Source organism: Stegostoma tigrinum, chromosome 23 (assembly GCF_030684315.1).
Source record: "Stegostoma tigrinum isolate sSteTig4 chromosome 23, sSteTig4.hap1, whole genome shotgun sequence".
NCBI classification, from domain to species: domain Eukaryota; kingdom Metazoa; phylum Chordata; class Chondrichthyes; order Orectolobiformes; family Stegostomatidae; genus Stegostoma; species Stegostoma tigrinum.
The window spans coordinates 8,291,585-8,311,215 of NC_081376.1; the positions used below are offsets into that span (position 1 = coordinate 8,291,585).

Sequence of the window (19,631 nt, forward strand, 5' to 3'; positions counted from 1 at the left end):
TGGATCATTAATTGTTTAAGCTGTAATAATGTCATTTGGGTACCACAACTTCTACAGCTTCGAGTACCAAGGCATTAAGGCCAACAAGCATTGAAAGTGCTGGTGGCGGAACTCCCAGTGTGTTTATTACTTCGGTTGCCGACATGCAATGCAAGTGAAAAACAAAGCAGTATCAATTAGCACCTCTACTGTTAACACCTATTGCTTATATAACATCTCATTTAGAAGTATACCCTAAGGTGCTTTGTAGATGGCATTAAATATGTTGGCACAGAGCCAAAGAAGCAGATATTCAAAGTATATAAAACATTGGGCAAAGTGGTTAATTTCAAGGAAAACTCTGAAAAGGAAGTGAGAGATTTAATCCCTTCCTGCTCTCCCTATACCAAACAGTCCCCTCACATTTGATGGTTTACACTGTCCATAATGTGAACTTCTAAATGGCTGCAAGGGTGATTACTGGTGGTGGTTAGTATTTAAAAATAACATAAAAGAAAGCGAGAAGTAGAGAGATGAGGCTGTTTGAGAGAGGGGTGTGAGAGTTCCAGGCTGTAACACCTAGATCGGGCTCATGTGATCATAAAGTACAGCCACCAATGGTATCATCACAGCCAGATACTTTATTGCATTTGGAGGAGACTCGTGACAGAGAATGATGGCCCTAACAGCCCGTTCTCTAGGACCTGCCTGACTAGCCCGGAACAAAATGTACTTAATGTCCAAGCTTCCTTGTGGCAAAGTCATCAGTAAGCTCCCGCTCTTGGCTAGGTAGAAGCAGCCCTTTGGTTTAGCCACACCTAAGCCATGACCTCCTGTAATGCTAAACCTAGGGAGAGCTGACCAAGTGCCATTTTTAGGGAAAAAGGAGTTAAAATTGGGGAAGGAAATAATTGGACTGTCCCTTGCAAATATAATTCAGTCCTGATTCTTAAGTCTCCACGGTTAGCGCTGCTGCCTCACAGCTCCAGAGACATGGTTTCGATTCTACCCTCAGGCAAATGTCTCTATGGAGTCTGTACATTCTTGTTGTGTCTACATGGGTTTCCTCCCACAGTCGAAAGATGTGCGGGCTAGGTGGACTGGCCATTCTAACTCGCCCATAGTGTACAGCAAAGTGCAGGCTGGGTGGATCAGCCATGGTGAAATGTGGGGTTATAGAGATAGGGTGGAGGGGTGAGTCTGGATGACATTCTCTTCAGAGGGGTGGTGCAGACTTGATGGGTTGAATGTCCTCTTTCTACACTATATGAATTCTATGATTTTATCCTTAAATTCACACAACGCATGGATATTATGGCATAATTAAACATCAAAGCACGCAAAAATCTAGGAAGCCGGGGAAACACGGCTGCTTTAAAACAGAGATAATGGGAACTGCAGATGCTGGAGAATTCCAAGATAATAAAATGTGAGGCTGGATGAACACAGCAGGCCAAGCAGCATCTCAGGAGCACAAAAGCTTTAAAACAGAAGGAGTTTATCTGTAATATAAGCGAAGCTCTATTAGCCCCACCATGGGCAGAACACAGGGTTCACAAGTTTACAAAAGATGCTTCCATCATTAATCAGTATATGCGCAGGGATTTATAATGGAAAAAAAGCAACATCCAAAGTATGATAACCAAGAAGTAAAACTCATAATATTACATGTGCGGATCACTAAAGTTTTTAAAATAGATTTCAGGCAAAAATGACCTGCTTCAAGCTTGAAATATGATTCTGCCAATGACTCACATTATAAACAACATGGTTTGTACAGTACTCTAGAATACTTACAACGAAACATCAAATATAATGCACAAAAACACAATAAGCAGGCACATCTGGAACCACTTTGGATCATCAATTGTTTAATCTGTAATAATGTCATTTGGGTACCACAACATCTACAGCTTCGAGTACCAAGGCATTTGTTTAAAAACACAAAATATTGACCAGATAAAATTTAGAGCACAGCAGATTTCTCGATAAATCCACTACAGTTTAAATGAGATCGGGGCGTCGAATGAACTACTGCCAATTCCAATGGCTAGATTTTGCCAAATCATGGAATAGCTTCTTCAAAACAACCCACGGTTTTAGAGTAAACCTGGTGCTTACCTTTACTGCCTGCTGTGATAAAATGAGGTTCTTTGCTTGTCACTCCCAAGGCAGTGAAATCCTCGTTCTCTGGCAGTAACACCACAGCTTCCACAGTCTATCATGAATCAGAAAAGATTTGCAAGGACATTAGAAGAGAGATTAGCAACTGGTGCTGAAGAAGTTACAGAGCAATTCAGAAAACCTTTCTCTTAAAATCCAAACATATTGGAAGAAAGCCTCTTGCAGAACTATGTTACTGTCAAAGGAAACTTTAAACTGAAATGGCTTTGTAAGAATCAGAAATGGATTATTTATTCACGGGGTTAATATTAGTAGCAGATTACTCAAATTTAAGAAGAAATCTATGTTCAGGATGTGACACAAGTCTTTTAAACTTCACAATCAAGTCACCCGGTGGGAAAACTGAACAACAGCACTGAATGTATCCAGGAACAGCTGTACAGCACCCATTTACTTATTGGGAGTGATGCAGTGATCTATTTTTGTTTTACAACACATTCGGCCACTTAAAAACCCTCACTGAGATGACCAAGGCAGGATCTTGAGCTGCAAGGTCAATTTAGCCAGTGTTCAGCACGTGATACCATTTAGGGCAAGGAAGTGAAGCACGCAGGAGGAATACAGTATAGAAGTGCAGTAAAAGTGCTGACTGCCATTTCAAATAGTTGCTGGAGCTCAGTGAAGAGGCTGCAGGCCAACTTTATGACTACAGTTTGACCTTAACACCTTCTTCAAACAGCAACTAGCTGCTTTGAAGGCGACAAGGTGTTAATGTGGATTTCACATGCTATTTGTAAGGTTAGCCACCGTTTCATGTTTACTAGCCACTGGGAAAGGTTCGCCACCGTTTCATGTTTATGAGCCACTGAAAGTCCGAAGAGAATGCTGGGATTTTTTTTATTGACACTTTCTCCATGTTTCACCAATGCTCTATCACATTTACATCAGAAATTCTGAGGGCTTCATCTAAAAGGTGTACAGTGCAACTTCATCTATTGGGCAGCTACAAGAGAAAGGGTGTGCTTGGTCATGGGCATATTCCTAGGACAATCTTGGTCTGAGTGAGGAATAGGAAGATGCACAGCTACGCGCTGCAGGACAGAAGAGCAGGAGTGTGAGGTGGTGTCCTTCTCCAATGCAAAGGCAGGACATCCCTCCTCCTCTACACCACCTCCCATAGGCCAGTGCCTCTGCTAAAACTCCCCCTCTTCCGCTCAGTAGCCTGTTGCTATACGTCACATATAGAACTTCATATCCTTAGTGGAAAATGCATGCAGAGTCCTCATACACCACACTATGAAAACTGAGCTCAATGAGCACTTCAATGTCAAATGTGCAGGAGCGAGATTTAGCACCTTCATGTCAATTTAAGTTACAGGATCAATGAGTAGAACCATGTATTTTCTAGTCAACCAGTTCAGAGATGTTATCACCTCTGGAGCAGGTGGGACTTGAACCTGAGCCTCCTGATTCATAGGTGTGGACACAACCCACATGAACGCCAATGACATTTAGGAGCCAAAACTGTGTATGAAATTCCCGATGTCTGATTAGTGCTGTATCCTTAGGTACCTGTTACAACGAATAGCCAAAATTATTACCCAATTGCTGTTAGGAAAATCTATGCACAGCTAAGCATATACAACTCAAAGGAGTGTTTTAAAAAACACTTTTCCAGTGTTGAAAACAGTTTCAATGTTAGGAACTGAAATTTCAACTCACCTCATACACAGGAACTGTTCTCTCTGATCTGTATGTCTTCAAATCCCATACAATACAGATTTTATCACGACCGGAGCTGTATAAAATAAATATTTTTATTATGTTCAAAACAACAAGTTCAATCCGGACTATTTTACAAAATCTCTTAAGAAGGATTTTTGACCTTCAAATTTGCATAACACTGCACTAGCTTCCCTTTCATATTGATCATTTAGTTGCTAAACTGAACTTCAGATTCTTTGTAATCTAGAATCATAACTACATTGGCATTAGTACAAAGGGACGGTAAACACAGGAGATGAAAACTCTCAGGCTGGACTCTCATAAGGCAGCACAGTGGGTCAGTGGTTAGTACTGCTGCTTCACAGTGCCAGGAACCCAGGTTCGATTCCACCGTCAGGGACTGTCTGCGTGGAGTTTGCACATTCTCTTTGTCTCTGCGTGGGTTTTCTCCAGGCGCTCCAGTTTCCTCCCACAGTCCAAAGATGTGCAGGCTAGGTGGACTGGCCATGCTAAATTGCCCACAGTGTGCAGGGATGTGGATTGTAGGGGGATGGTTTTGGGTGGGATGCTCTGAGGGTTGGCATGGACTTGTTGGGCAGAAGAGCCCATATCCACACTGTAGGGATTCTACAATCCTTCTGATTTTCAGTCATGGAAACAAGCTACAATGTACACAAGCAAAGTATGTGAACGATGAATGAGTGTTTCCACACTATTCACGCTTTAGAATTACACATGAAAATATACTCCCACATGTTCAGGGGTCCACTGCAAAACTGTCTCCCAGCTTGACAAAGACTTTTCTGCACTTATGGCCTGTCATAGCATTTGAGATCAATTCAGAGAGAGATCAAATACTGAGGCTGTACAGAACTTGTAGTACACCTGGATCTCTCCCACAATGTTGGTGAACAGAAAAGCATGTGGCCAGGGCAGGATGAATGCAAGAGGGGATAAGCAATGCACAGAAGGCAAAACGCTTCGGAACAAACGTAATATTTTAAACTAAAGGCTGTACATATACAATTGTCAGAGGGAGGGAGCAAATTCATTTTGATAAAAACCACAACTCAGAACTCCACCAAAAGCAGAAGATTGGCATCTATTTCTAATTGCTGGATAAGAGACTGATTTTAACTATTTGTTCAGCGAAAGCACAGGATTAGTCACATTTGATTAAATATTATAACCAATCTGTCACTAGAGTTAGCAGTACCTGACAAGTGTATGTCCGTCTGAAGTAAATGCCAGTGAAGTCACTGCGCTGTAGTGAGCGTCCAGCACCATCATACAGTTACTGGTGTTCAGGTTCCAGAGCCGTATCTTATAGTCCATCGAAGAGGAAAATAGCTGAAGGCGTGAAATGTCGGGATGAAATTCAACCAAGCTGCATGGAGAAAGTGAAGGTCACCGCAAAAGAAAGAAAGTAGAATCAATGACAACAAAATGTGAGGCTGGATGAACACAGCAGGCCAAGCAGCATCTCAGGAGCACAAAAGCTGACGTTTCGGGCCTAGCCCCTTCAGAATCAATGCACATTTACGGTCTCTGTATGCCCATCTATCCCAGCAAAGATTGGAGCAAGCATAACTTTGCTATTTTAAACTTACAATGCAAAGCCACAGTTTATTTTTTTCTGTTAACTAACACTCAGCATTCATTACAATGGCCAGCTTCTAATATTAAGTCTCACAGTTAGTTTTCCTTACTGAACAACTCCAGAGGAACCCTTCAGATTATGTGTGCAGTATTGCTTGATGACATCCCAAATCTTGATTGTACTGTCACATCCTCCTGTAAAAGTCAACGAACAAACCAAGATAGCTTCATTGGCATCTACTGAGTAGCATTTCCAGTCAAATGTGACATCAGAACCAGAGCAGGAGTAAGCAATTCAGCCCCTCAAGCCTGCTCCATCATTCAATATAATCATAGCTGATCTCAACTTAGCCTCAACTTCACTTTCCTGCCGACTTTCCATGACCCTTCATCAAATGAAAATCTGTCTATCTTATTCCTAAACTTAATACCCCAGAGTGCAGTGGATGCTGGGGCAATGAATTCCATAGATTCAAAGCCCTTTAGGATTTGATCAAGTTGATCCTGTTACAACCTACAAAGTCAACAATGTCACAATAGAGTAAGTAAAAGGAGTCTGAGGTGGTACATCAAGGTAAGCTTTATACCTGTGGCCAATAATGTTGAGGTAGAATCAAAAGCCATGCTTGCCACTGGACTAGTGTGAATAGCTTTCCACGTACGCGTGCATGTGCTCTCCTTCCAGTCCCACTGCTTTAGAAGTAAGGCACGGCTACTTGTCACCAATATCTGCCAAGCAACACACAGACACATGAGATTAAGCATCATGTTTGACAAACCTGCTACGATTTTCAGGAGGTGACAGATATGAGTTGCAAAGATTTAAGCATACAGGCTGTGGTGAAAAGGTGGGAATTTGGGATTAAAAATTTATTGAGAGTGAGAAGGTAGGGAAAGGAGGCAAAAACAACATCTCACAGCAATTGCAAGTGGGATCCCACTGCTTACTGTGCACAACACTGATTTGATATCGGGCTAACAGCAGGGTTTTCCAAATTTTTGGGTTGTGATCTTTGTAGGCTGAGAAAGTTCAGGAAGCACTGGACCAGAGAAATGGTCTCCAAATGCAGAAAATCTAAGTGTCCGAGGCACAGCAAAATAATTTATGTAATACAGTGATGTAACTCGTGGGGCGGCACGGTGGCTCAGTGGTTAGCACCGCAGCCTCACAGCACCAGGGACCCAGGTTCGATTCCAGCCTGGGGCGACTGTCTGTGTGGAGTTTGCACATTCTCCCCGTGTCTGTGTGGGTTTCCTCCGGGTGCTCCGGTTTCCTCCCACAGTCCAAAGATGTGCAGGCTAGGTGGATCGGCCATGCTAAATTGCCCATAGTGTTCAGGGGTGTGTAGGTCATAGGGGAATGGGTTTGGGTGGGATGCTCCAAAGGGCAGTGTGGGCCGAAGGGCCTGTTTCCACACTGTAGGGAATCTAATCTAATCTAAATCTAAACTCATGTAGTTCAGAATGTGAGTCACTGTAATTCATTCCATAAATCAACTAAACAACAAAGATATTTTGATGAGATGGAGAAATACGCTCAAGAGTCCCCAAACAGAATTCAATGCCATTCCTTTGCGGGTGAAATTAAACATGGTTCGCCTTGTCTGCAGGATAAAAGTACATAAAGACCTCAGAATTACTCTACATCGGTAAAACCGCACTCACATTAGGACCAGAGAAAAGTTACAATGCAGAAAAGAGCCAAGCAGCCCACTGGTTCTGTGCCAGTTCGATAAACAAGCTACCCATTCTAATCCCATTTTCCAGCCCTTGGTCCATAACCTGGCAGATTACAATGGATCAGGTACAGATTCAGATTCTTTTCAAACAGTTTGAGGGTTTACAGCTCAACTACTAAACTGGGCAGTGAATTTGGACAGTCACCCACCGTGGATGAAAAAGATTTTCCTCATGTCTATTAGATCATAAGATACGGGAGCAAAATTAGATCATTCAGTGCACTGGGTCTGCACTGTTATTCGATCCTGGCTGATAATTTCTCAACCCCCATTCTCCTGCCTTCTCCCTGTAACCCTTGACCACCTTACCAATCAGGAATTATCTCTGTCGTAAATACACTCAATGACGTCACTCTACTAAAGGTCATCTTTGCACCTTAACAGTCTACAGACCCAGAAAATAGCACAGTCTTACTGCTCTAAAAACACTGCTCCAGGCTAACTTAGTACCTGTGTTTTATATTTATAAAGTTTAATAAAGCCACTCAGCTGCTTCTCTGCTCTGATCTCACACAGGTTTCTCCACGGTCAGCTGTAAATTTCACTGTTTATTTTTCTGAGATGAACTCGGATGTCCAGAGGCACTTGTAATAAGGGGAGACAATGGCCTAGCGGTGTTATCACCAGACTGTCAATCCAGAGACCCAGGTTTGAATCCTACCATGGCAGGTGGTGGAATTTGAATTCAAAAATATATCTGGAATTCAGAGTCTAATGATGACCGTGAATCCATTGCTGATTGTTGGAGAAATGCATCTCGTTCGCTAATGTCCTTTAGGGAAGAAAACTGCCATCCTTACCTGGGCTGGCCTACATGTGACTCCAGACCCACAGCAATGTGGTTGACTCTTAACTGCCCCCTGGGCAATAAGTGCTGCCCTAACCAGTCACATCCTCATCTCGCGAACGAATAAAAAGAAAATCAAAGAGCAGAGGCAGTAGCTGTGAAGATACACTGCTGGGCCAGGCAGCAGTGTAGGTTTCTTTCTTCATTGATTCACTTCCCACCATGTGGTCACTGCCTTTGTCTCTCTTCCTCTTTTTTCCAAGTGCCATTGTTTCGACCTTTTCTTCCGCCAAAGTTCCAAAACAATGCAACAGCTTATAAATCAGTAATTACTGGTCCGAGAGTTCAAGATCAGCTCCAACACAGAGAATAACTCAAAAAGGAGCAGCTCTTACAGCCACAATTTTTTTGCCGCCCTCCATCGCAGATCGGTTGGAGGAGCTGTTAGAGGGAATGAGGAATTTACGGGAGCTAAAGGGGTGTGATGGATGGCAGCTGTAGGAAGGGAGATAAACCACCGATCCAGTCAGGTAGATGGGTTATCTCCAGGAAAGGTAGGAGCGGGAGACACGTCGGACAGGAGTCTCATGTGGCTATCCCCATCTCAAACAAGTGTGCTGTTTTGGAAAATGTTGGGGGTGATGGATTTTCAGGAGAATGTAGCACTGACAGCCGGGTCTCTGGTACTGAGACTGGCTCTAATGTAACAAAGAGTACGTCAGGCTCCAAGCAATCAACTGCGATAGGGGACTCGCCAGTCAGAGGCACAGATGGACATTTCTGCAGCCGACAGCAAGACATCAGAACATGCTTGTCTCCCTGGTGCCAAGATCAAGGATATCTTGGAGAGGACGTTGAATATTCCCAAAGGGAGAGGACCAGCAGGAGGCCATCGTACACATTGGAACTAATGACATTAGAAGAGATATGAATGAGATTCTGAGGAGAGAATATAGGAATTTAAAAAGTAGGTCCTTGAGGGTAGTAATATCTGGATTACTTCCAGTGCCATAAACTAGTGAGGTAGGAATAAGAGGATAGACCAGATGAACGTGTGGCTGAGGAACTGGTGCAGGGGAGAAGGAATCATATTATTGGAATATCTTCTGGGATCGAAGTGACCTGCATAAGAAAGATGGGCTGCACCTAAATTGGAATGGAACTAATATACTGGCAGAGTTACAGCTGCTTGTGAGGATTTAAACTAGCAAGGGTGGAGGGGATCCAGGCAGGTGGTGAGGAAAGAGATCAGCCTGAGACTGGTACAGTTCGGAAAAGGAATAAATCAAACAAACAGTCAGGTCAAGCAAGAGCAAAGCAGCAAATGAGATGGGACTGATAAGTTAAACTGATTTATTTTAATGCAAGAGGCCTAACAGTTAAGGCAGATGAACTCAGGGCATGGTTGGGAACATGGGACTGGGGTATCAGAGCAATTAAAGAGACATAGCTCAGGGAAGGACAGAAGTTGCAGTTTAATGTTCCAGGGCATAGATGCTGTAGAAAAGTTAGAAAAGGGAGCAAGGGTGAAAGCGGAGTGGCATTTTTGATTAAGAATAACATTACTGTTGTACTTTAACAGGATTTTCCTGGGTATGCATCCAAGGAAGTTATTTGGGTAGAACTGAGAAATAAGAGATGATTGCGTTATTGGGATTGTACTAAAGATCCTCCAATAGTCGGCAGGAAGTTGAGAAACAAATTTGTAAGGGGATCTCAGTTATCTGTAAGAACAATAGGGTAGTTATGGTATGGGATGATAATCTTCCAAACATAGACTGGGACTGCCATAGGGTTAAGGGCGTGGATGGAGAGGAATTTGTTAGATGCGTACTAGAAAATTTTCTGATTCAGAATGTGGATGTAGCCGCTAGAGAAGGTGCAAAACTTGACACTGTCTTGGGAAATAAGGCAGGGCAGGTAACTGAAGTGTCAGTGGGGGAGCACTTTGGGGCCAATGACCATAATTCTGTTAGTTTTAAAATAGTGATGGAAAAGGATGGACCGGATCTAAATTGAAGGAAGGCCAATTTTGACAGTATTACACAAGAACATCAAAAGTTGACTGGGGGCAGATGTTCACAGGTAAAGGGACGGCTGGAAAACAGGAGGCCTTCAAAAATGAGATAAGGACAGTCCAGAGACAGTATGCTCCTGTTAAGGTGAAGGGCAAGGCTGGTAGGTGCAGGGAATGCTGGTTGACTAGAGAAATTAAGGTTTTGGTCAAGAGAAAGGAGGCATGTGTCAGGCACAGATAGCAGAGATTGAGTGAATCCCTAGAAGAGTATTAAAGCAGTAGCATACTCAAGAGAAAATCAGGAGGGCAAAAAGGGGACATGAGATACCTTTGGCAAATAGTGTTATGCAGAAAACAAAACTATCACGTAGCCATTCCACAAATTCTTTTTCTTGAGATCTGTTACCAACCTGACTTCCTCAGTCCCCCTGCATATTCAAATCCCCTATGACTATCGCAATAATGTCTTTCTTACATGCCTCTTCTATTGCGGTACTTATTTTCTCCCCCACATCCTAACCCTAACCCTAACCCTGTTAGGATGTTTCTGCATAACTCCCAACAGGGTCTATTCTCCTTTGCAGTTTGTCGACTCTGTCCACAGATTCTATGCTTTCTGACTTTGTATCACTTCCTGTGAAGGATCTAATTTTGTTTCTCATCAACTAGGCATCATTGCCCCCTCTGACCGTTTGCCTGTACTTTTGATAGAATGTGTAACATAGAATACAAACACTGAATCCCTAGATTCATGCAGGGCATTCAGCCCATTGAGTCTACACCAACCCTCCAAACAGAATCCCATCCCAATCCAAACCCCTACCATATCCCTATAACCCTGCATTTCCCACGGCTAACTGGCCCAACGTGCACATCCCTGCACACTTACAGGGCAAGTTAGCATGGCCAATCTACCTAACTTCACCTTGCTCAGACTGTAAAGGAAACTGCAGGGCGCGGAGGGAACCTTTTCAGACACGGGGAGAATGTCTGCGTTGAGTCTGCACAGTCGCCCAAGGCTGGAATTGAACCTGGGAGTTTCTGAGCAGCAGTGCCAACCAGTGAGCCACCGTTCTTGGATATCTGGTTCCTAGCTCTGATCCCCTTGTAGTCACATCTCTGGGAAATACACAAAACCGTACCCACCCATTTCAATCTGCACTACAAGCTCATTTACCTTGTTTTGCATATTGCCCTTCTAATTGTTCTACACCTTAAATCTGTCCGCCTGGTCGCTGACCTCTCTACGAGGGAATTCTGTTCTTCACTGTGCACTCTATCCAAGTGCGTCATGACTTGGTACACCTTGATTAATTTACTCCTCAGCCTCCACAGTTGGTCAATGGAAACAAATGGTGATAGCAATACATTTCTGCCTTTGCCTTTCACCAATGCTGCTCTATCCCACTTCTGAGCTGCTGTTAATGTTGAATGGATCTCACCCAACTGAGCTCAACATGGCCAAGCAATAGGTAACAAGCAGATTCAAAAGTTCGCAACTACTTCGCGATGGCACTGAGTCACTTTTACTCTCAGCAAATGGACGGTTTGATACAGTGGTTACTGTAGTATTACTGAGTGGAGGAATATGTTGAGAGTTTCAAGCATTTCATTTCCTCGATTTTTTTAAATAGAGAAAGAGTCCTTTTTCATCCCCATCAAATTATTCTTCCAATAGCTGGGAGCAAATTACTGCAGATGCTGGAATCTGTACTGACAACAAAATAATACTGGAGATCACAGCGGGTAGGCAGCATCTGTGGAGAGACAGCCAGCCAACGTTTCGTGTCCAGATGACTCCTCATCAGAGCTTTTCTATTTGGTCTTCCCTAAAACCATCTTTCATAATTATAACCAATCAGTTGCTTCCAATCTTTCATTTTGTTGGAAAGTTTTGATCTGCTTCTGGTGCAATTCATTGAGGAATTGGGATAAACATGTCTGTGCTCATGCAGCATACGTTATAAACTAATCAGATTTAACAATGTCAGATCACACTACAAAATCACACCTTTTTATATAAAATATTGTTCGGAAGAGTGAAAACACTTCCATTCCAACAAGTACCTCATCATCCGGGCTGATACTGAAGCAGGTAATATCTTCTTGATCCTCCTTCAAGAAAAAAAGGAAAATCTTAGTCAATGCAAAGCAAAATTCCTCGTGAAAACAACTTCAGTTTTTACTCTATGTATACTCTACGTAATACAAAATTGATAAACTGACTACAACTGAGTTTTGTGTCACCCACACTGTCTAATGTTATTGAATCATCAGTCATTACAGATAGCATCAGTCCATTCTGACCGGGTCATGTATTTTCTACTCACCAAAGGCCTCAATATGAAATATTTGTCTGTTATGCATCCGGTAACAGCAAGGAATTTATATTTACATTAAAAAGACACTACATAAATTTTCAGAAATCATCATCACATCCGTACAATGTGGACCAGCATGGTGGCTCAGTGGTTAGCACTGCAGCCTCACAGCGCCAGGGACCCAGGTTCGATTCCACCCTCGGGCAACTGTCTGTGTGGAGTTTGCACATTCTCCCTGCGTCTGTGAGGGTTTCCTCCGGGTGCTCCGGTCTCCTCCCACAGTCCAAAGATGTGCAGGGATTCCTGTTTCCACAATGTAGGGATTCTACGATTCTACAGAAATAGACCATTTGGCTCATTGGGTCCACACTGACCCTCCACAGAGCATCACAAAACACATCCGTACCCTTTCACTGTAACCCTGCCATTTCCCATGGCTACTCCACCTACCTTGCTCATCCCTGGACACTATGGGCAATTTAGCAAGGCCAATCTACCAACACAGTACACCTCTGGACTGTCAGAGGAAACTGGAGCGCCCGGAGGAAACCCATGCAGACACGTGGAGAATGTGCAAACTCCACACTGACAGTCGCCCGAGGGTGGAATCAAACACGGGTCCCTGGTGCTGTGAGACAGCAGTGCTAGCCACGGAGCCACCGTGCCACCTGAGTTTTAATACGAGATACTAGATTGAATGTTAGGTTTGGAGAGCCAGCACCAGAGAACTGTTAACCCCTGTTAGAGGAATTTCTACATTTGTGGATGACACCAAATTGCAGGAAATTTTCAACAGTCAACAATTCATAAAGTTGCCAATTGGAAAGGTCATGGCTTTTCAGGCTACCCTTTGACCCTTGTTCATCGCAATGGGGACAACCGGAGGTCCCCAGCCTGCAGTCAGGTCACTTTTCTTTCCACAACAGGCTACCCTTCTTGACCACCGGCAAAGTGGGGATCTGGGAAGTGCTACGTTCAGTGCATTAAGTGGTTGTTAATTGACTACTCAAGAGTCTTAACAGCTGGTGGAAGCCCCCAACAGATCTTCTTGGTCAGTGTTTAATTGCTAAGGTGGTGAGAAGAGGATGAATTTCTAGAGAAGCTAGAAATGCTCTGGTTGTTTTCTCTGGAGATGCAGAGGATGAGAGGAGACTTGAATGACTTCTATAAAATTATGAGATGCACAAATAAGGTTAACAGTCAGAAACTTTCTTTCCCCATAGTTGAAATGTCTAATACTAGGGAGCATGCATTTAAGCTGAGAGGGGAAAAAGTTCGAATGAGATAGGAGGGGCAAGTTTCTTTTACACAGTAAGTGGTGGGTGTCTGGAGCATATATGGGGGTGGTGATGGGGTAAGATATGATGGAGATGTTTAAGGGACTTTTAGATAAGCACATGAATATGCAAAGAATGGAGGGATATGGACCAAGGGCAGAAAGAAGGGATTTGTTTAATTTGGCATCATATTCAGTGCAACATCGTGGGCTGAGGGGACCATTCCTATGCTGTACTGTTCTACGTTCTCTCTGAGCCAACCCACCCCATCATTTCCCTCTCGTCACCTTTAGAGAGGGGAAATTTCCACCACTAGAGTTGTACATGAAAAGTTCTCCAATGGGAAACACTGAGACTTTGCATATTAAGTATGAAATTAACAAAAAGAAACTGACTTCTTCAATGGTGCGGTGTGATAAGTTTATACTGGTACGTAAATAAAAGGCCTCAGTTTGTACTCCATTCTATACTAGAACAGCTCAGCAGCAGCACAAGGAGCGAAAAGCATACACACTAAAGTACTTCCATACCTGTCCAATACTCTTTATGACCTTTCCTGTTGTGATATCAATGATATTGACCTTCGTTCCACAAGTACAGAACATATATGTTCCATCGTTATTGATCTGTATTGGACAAAACAGGCCGAAGTAAACCTTCAAAGCAAAGCAAAGATGTTTCCATCTCCAAACTGGTCAAAATAAAATCAGTGATAATGGGAACTGCAGATGCTGGAGATTCCAAGATAATAAAATGTGGGGCTGGATGAACACAGCAGGCCAAGCAGCATCTCAGGAGCACAAAAGCTGACGTTTCGGGCCTAGACCCTTCATCAGAGAGGGGGATGGGGGGAGGGAACTGGAATAAATAGGGAGAGAGGGGGAGGCGGACCGAAGATGGAGAGTAAAGAAGATAGGTGGAGAGGGTGTAGGTGGGGAGGTAGGGAGGGGATAGGTCAGTCCAGGGAAGACGGACAGGTCAAGGAGGTGGGATGAGGTTAGTAGGTAGCTGGGGGTGCGGCTTGGGGTGGGAGGAAGGGATGGGTGAGAGGAAGAACCGGTTAGGGAGGCAGAGACAGGTTGGACTGGTTTTGGGATGCAGTGGGTGGGGGGGAAGAGCTGGGCTGGTTGTGTGGTGCAGTGGGGGGAGGGGATGAACTGGGCTGGTTTAGGGATGCAGTGGGGGAAGGGGAGATTTTGAAACTGGTGAAGTCCACATTGATACCATATGGCTGCAGGGTTCCCAGGCGGAATATAAGTTGCTGTTCCTGCAACCTTCGGGTGGCATCATTGTGGCAGTGCAGGAGGCCCATGATGGACATGTCATCAAGAGAATGGGAGGGGGAGTGGAAATGGTTTGCGACTGGGAGGTGCAGTTGTTTGTTACGAACTGAGCGGAGGTGTTCTGCAAAGCGGTCCCCAAGCCTCCGCTTGGTTTCCCCAATGTAGAGGAAGCCGCACCGGGTACAGTGGATGCAGTATACCACATTGGCAGATGTGCAGGTGAACCTCTGCTTAATGTGGAATGTCATCTTGGGGCCTGGGATGGGGGTGAGGGAGGAGGTGTGGGGACAAGTGTAGCATTTCCTGCGGTTGCAGGGGAAGGTGCCGGGTATGGTGGGGTTGGAGGGCAGTGTGGAGCGAACAAGGGAGTCACGGAGAGAGTGGTCTCTCCGGAAAGCAGACAGGGGAGGGGATGGAAAAATGTCTTGGGTGGTGGGGTCGGATTGTAAATGGCGGAAGTGTCGGAGGATAATGCGTTGTATCCGGAGGTTGGTAGGGTGGTGTGTGAGAACGAGGGGGATCCTCTTGGGGCGGTTGTGGCGGGGGCGGGGTGTGAGGGATGTGTCGCGGGAGATGCGGGAGACGCGGTCAAGGGCGTTCTCAATCACCGTGGGGGGAAAGTTGCGGTCCTTAAAGAACTTGGACATCTGGGATGTGCGGGAGTGGAATGTCTTATCGTGGGAGCAGATGCGGCGGAGGCGGAGGAATTGGGAATAGGGGATGGAATTTTTGCAGGAGGGTGGGTGGGAGGAGGTGTATTCTAGGTAGCTGTGGGAGTCGGTGGGCTTGAAATGGACATCAGTTACAAGCTGGTTGCCTGAGATGGAGACTGAGAGGTCCAGGAAGGTGAGGGATGTGCTGGAGATGGCCCAGGTGAACTGAAGGTTGGGGTGGAAGGTGTTGGTGAAGTGGATGAACTGTTCGAGCTCCTCTGGGGAGCAAGAGGCGGCGCCGATACAGTCATCAATGTACCGGAGGAAGAGGTGGGGTTTGGGGCCTGTGTAGGTGCGGAAGATGGACTGTTCCACGTAACCTACAAAGAGGCAGGCATAGCTGGGGCCCATGCGGGTGCCCATGGCCACCCCCTTAGTCTGTAGGAAGTGGGAGGAGTCAAAAGAGAAGTTGTTGAGTGTGAGGACGAGTTCCGCTAGGCGGATGAGAGTGTCGGTGGAGGGGGCCTGGTCGGGCCTGCGGGACAGGAAGAAGCGGAGGGCCTTGAGGCCATCTCCATGCGGAATGCAGGTGTACAGGGACTGGACGTCCATGGTGAATATGAGGTGTTGGGGGCCAGGGAATTGGAAGTCCTGGAGGAGGTGGAGGGCGTGGGTGGTGTCACGGACATAGGTGGGGAGTTCCTGGACCAAAGGGGAGAAAATGGAGTCCAGATTTCCCCCCACGGTGATTGAGAACGCCCTTGACCGCGTCTCCCGCATCTCCCGCGACACATCCCTCACACCCCGCCCCCGCCACAACCGCCCCAAGAGGATCCCCCTCGTTCTCACACACCACCCTACCAACCTCCGGATACAACGCATTATCCTCCGACACTTCCGCCATTTACAATCCGACCCCACCACCCAAGACATTTTTCCATCCCCTCCCCTGTCTGCTTTCCGGAGAGACCACTCTCTCCGTGACTCCCTTGTTCGCTCCACACTGCCCTCCAACCCCACCATACCCGGCACCTTCCCCTGCAACCGCAGGAAATGCTACACTTGTCCCCACACCTCCTCCCTCACCCCCATCCCAGGCCCCAAGATGACATTCCACATTAAGCAGAGGTTCACCTGCACATCTGCCAATGTGGTATACTGCATCCACTGTACCCGGTGCGGCTTCCTCTACATTGGGGAAACCAAGCGGAGGCTTGGGGACCGCTTTGCAGAACACCTCCGCTCAGTTCGTAACAAACAACTGCACCTCCCAGTCGCAAACCATTTCCACTCCCCCTCCCATTCTCTTGATGACATGTCCATCATGGGCCTCCTGCACTGCCACAATGATGCCACCCGAAGGTTGCAGGAACAGCAACTCATATTCCGCCTGGGAACCCTGCAGCCATATGGTATCAATGTGGACTTCACCAGTTTCAAAATCTCCCCTTCCCCCACTGCATCCCTAAACCAGCCCAGTTCATCCCCTCCCCCCACTGCACCACACAACCAGCCCAGCTCTTCCCCCCCACCCACTGCATCCCAAAACCACTCCAACCTGTCTCTGCCTCCCTAACCGGTTCTTCCTCTCACCCATCCCTTCCTCCCACCCCAAGCCGCACCCCCAGCTACCTACTAACCTCATCCCACCTCCTTGACCTGTCCGTCTTCCCTGGACTGACCTATCCCCTCCCTACCTCCCCACCTACACCCTCTCCACCTATCTTCTTTACTCTCCATCTTCGGTCCGCCTCCCCCTCTCTCCCTATTTATTCCAGTTCCCTCCCCCCATCCCCCTCTCTGATGAAGGGTCTAGGCCCGAAACGTCAGCTTTTGTGCTCCTGAGATGCTGCTTGGCCTGCTGTGTTCATCCAGCCCCACATTTTATTAAAATAAAATCAGTAATGGGTTTTCTGTTTTACTTCTTTAGACAGAAAGAAAGATTCAAAGAGGAGTTAATCATAATTCAAAACTGGAAATAAATGATGACTGAGGAAAAGATGACAAAAATTAGAATAACACTAATATCACATTTCAGTAACTTTCTTGCTGTAACATTGATTTTGTCTCAGCAACGTATTACAGAATTGGAGTAACTTCATAAACAGTACGACCAGGAGTTACTTGGTTAACCTCCACCTTCTTCCACTTTCAATAAGCCTTAGATCTACTGCTCAGTTCCGGAAATGGCGATACTGAGCTATATAACCATTACAGACAAATATCCCTCGATTCAACTGAATCACGTACAAACATGCCAAGAAATTCAATGGATCTAGGTTTTAAAACACTAGAGTGAAACCCACCTTTGTTAAATCACATTCATCAAATCATTGATTTTCAGTTCTCTTGTGAAATAACATTTATGAAATGGCAATATCAAAGTTGTAACACTGAATCCCTCATTTCAATATTTGGTAGCCATACTACTCGGTTGTAAAAGTTTAACTATTAATGAAAAATTTGTAATATATTAAAGATACCTGTACTTTTCCTCCTTTGTAAAATGGTTCAATCTTGCTTGAAACAGCATAGCTGGAAGAGATTTAAAAATTAAGTTAAACCTAACCGAGAAAGGAAACACGAATTTACCAATATCTTACATTTGAGTGAAACAGAGGAAAGCAAACATATTTTAACCTTCAAATGGTGTATTTTTCAACGAATTCAAGTTGTGGGTCTTAATGCAAGGTTAAGCTCAATTGTTTGGTTGCCCTTTCTTGCTCATTTTGTTATACAGAACTCCCAAAGCTGCCTTTGACTATATTTTAAAAAACACAAACGTCTACAGCAATATTAAAAAAGTCTGTGTTTCACTGTTACAAAGATACTAGGAACTGCCGATGCTGCAGAATCTGAGACAACACGGGTTGCAGTGGGAGACGGATTCAGAAATGATTCATTTCTGAAGGGTCCCGACTTGAAACGTAAAACTTTCCTGCTCCTCAGATGCTGTTTGGCCTGCTGTGTTCATCCAGCTTCACACCATGTTATTCTCTGTGTTTCACTGTGTTCAACTGTACCATGTCACCAATAGGATTTCAGCAAAACATTAACGAATGCTAGATTTTAACTCAGGTATTTTCTGTAGGTAGGCACTTATTCCAGAAAAAGAATTCTTTGCTTGCCACATTGCAAAGAAATTGGAAGTGTGTTCAGGGATCAAACAGAAAACAATTTAATTCGTACATCCAATTCCTGATTGTATCATGTGGATTTTCACATGTTCTTCCTTAACCTCAGAAGTCAATAGCATAAATATTTAACTAGATGCATACAGAGGTAATAAACTGCCAAACAAATTGCGTAGTTAGTAAATGGAAATGGCAGAAGCAAGGGCACAACACAGCAATGACAGACTTCACTATCATGCTTTGTTAATTTCCTAGTCTTCAGTCATGCATGCTCTGTTAATCAACAATGTAAACTGGGCCAGACACAAGGGATAGAGCTCTTCACTGTTCAGATCCATTGGCAGGGCTTTGAGTGTTGCAGATTGAAAAACCAGATTTATGTTGCAGGAAAATTCTAATTCTGGCCATGGTGGGTGGGCAACACATTTAAACACCAGCAACATCCAATGTGACAGGAGACTGCAGGAACCAGCTGCCTTCTGCAGCTTCAATGGGCTCTTCAACAGAGGGGGAAATCCCCATGGGGCAGGCGAGTCTGAAAATTGTAAATGATTCTTCACTGCAGCTCTAATGAAAAACTCTGATTTCAATCCTGATAGTAGAGTTATCATGAACTTCTCAGATTAAACAAGGAAGACTTTTGCTTGCAGAACTTGTTCAGGGAGGCATCTGTTTTGGAAATCATTTCAAATATTTTGGTCTGATGCCTTGGAGTTTCTTTTTTGCTGAAGTCAGTACCCAGCTTTCACTACAGTCTGGGAGCTGTCTACGCAGCTCTACCCAGGTCTTCAGCTTAGGAACAAGGGAAACAGCGAAACTAACAGCGCCAGAAGCAGCACAGGCAGTAGCAGGCTTGCCTTCATCCATTTACTGCTGCTACTCCTGAAGACAGCATCAGCTTGTGGGCATCAATGCTCCAAAGATAGGGCAGGCAGGCGGAGGATTAGCTTCCCAGCCATGACTGGCACCGACCCCTCAGGAGTGTAAACATGT

The 19,631-nt window shown here is 44.9% G+C and overlaps 1 protein-coding gene across 2 annotated transcripts in view; it reads right to left on the bottom strand.

Moving 5' to 3' along the window:
- Window positions 1–19,631, bottom strand: part of tbl3 (transducin beta like 3) — a 64,269-nt gene that overhangs the window by 42,100 nt on the left and 2,538 nt on the right. For both annotated transcript variants that reach the window (XR_009447109.1, XM_048552686.2), the window contains exons 2-9: window positions 17,988–18,039; window positions 14,099–14,194; window positions 12,038–12,085; window positions 6,015–6,156; window positions 5,538–5,622; window positions 5,045–5,215; window positions 3,826–3,901; window positions 2,101–2,197 (exon numbers count right to left, since the gene is read on the bottom strand). Coding sequence is in view for 1 of the 2 variants with exons in the window: in XM_048552686.2 (XP_048408643.1) it covers window positions 2,101–2,197; window positions 3,826–3,901; window positions 5,045–5,215; window positions 5,538–5,622; window positions 6,015–6,156; window positions 12,038–12,085; window positions 14,099–14,194; window positions 17,988–18,039 (767 nt within the window). In the remaining variant the exon portion in view is untranslated. The remainder of the gene's footprint in view (window positions 1–2,100; window positions 2,198–3,825; window positions 3,902–5,044; window positions 5,216–5,537; window positions 5,623–6,014; window positions 6,157–12,037; window positions 12,086–14,098; window positions 14,195–17,987; window positions 18,040–19,631) is intronic.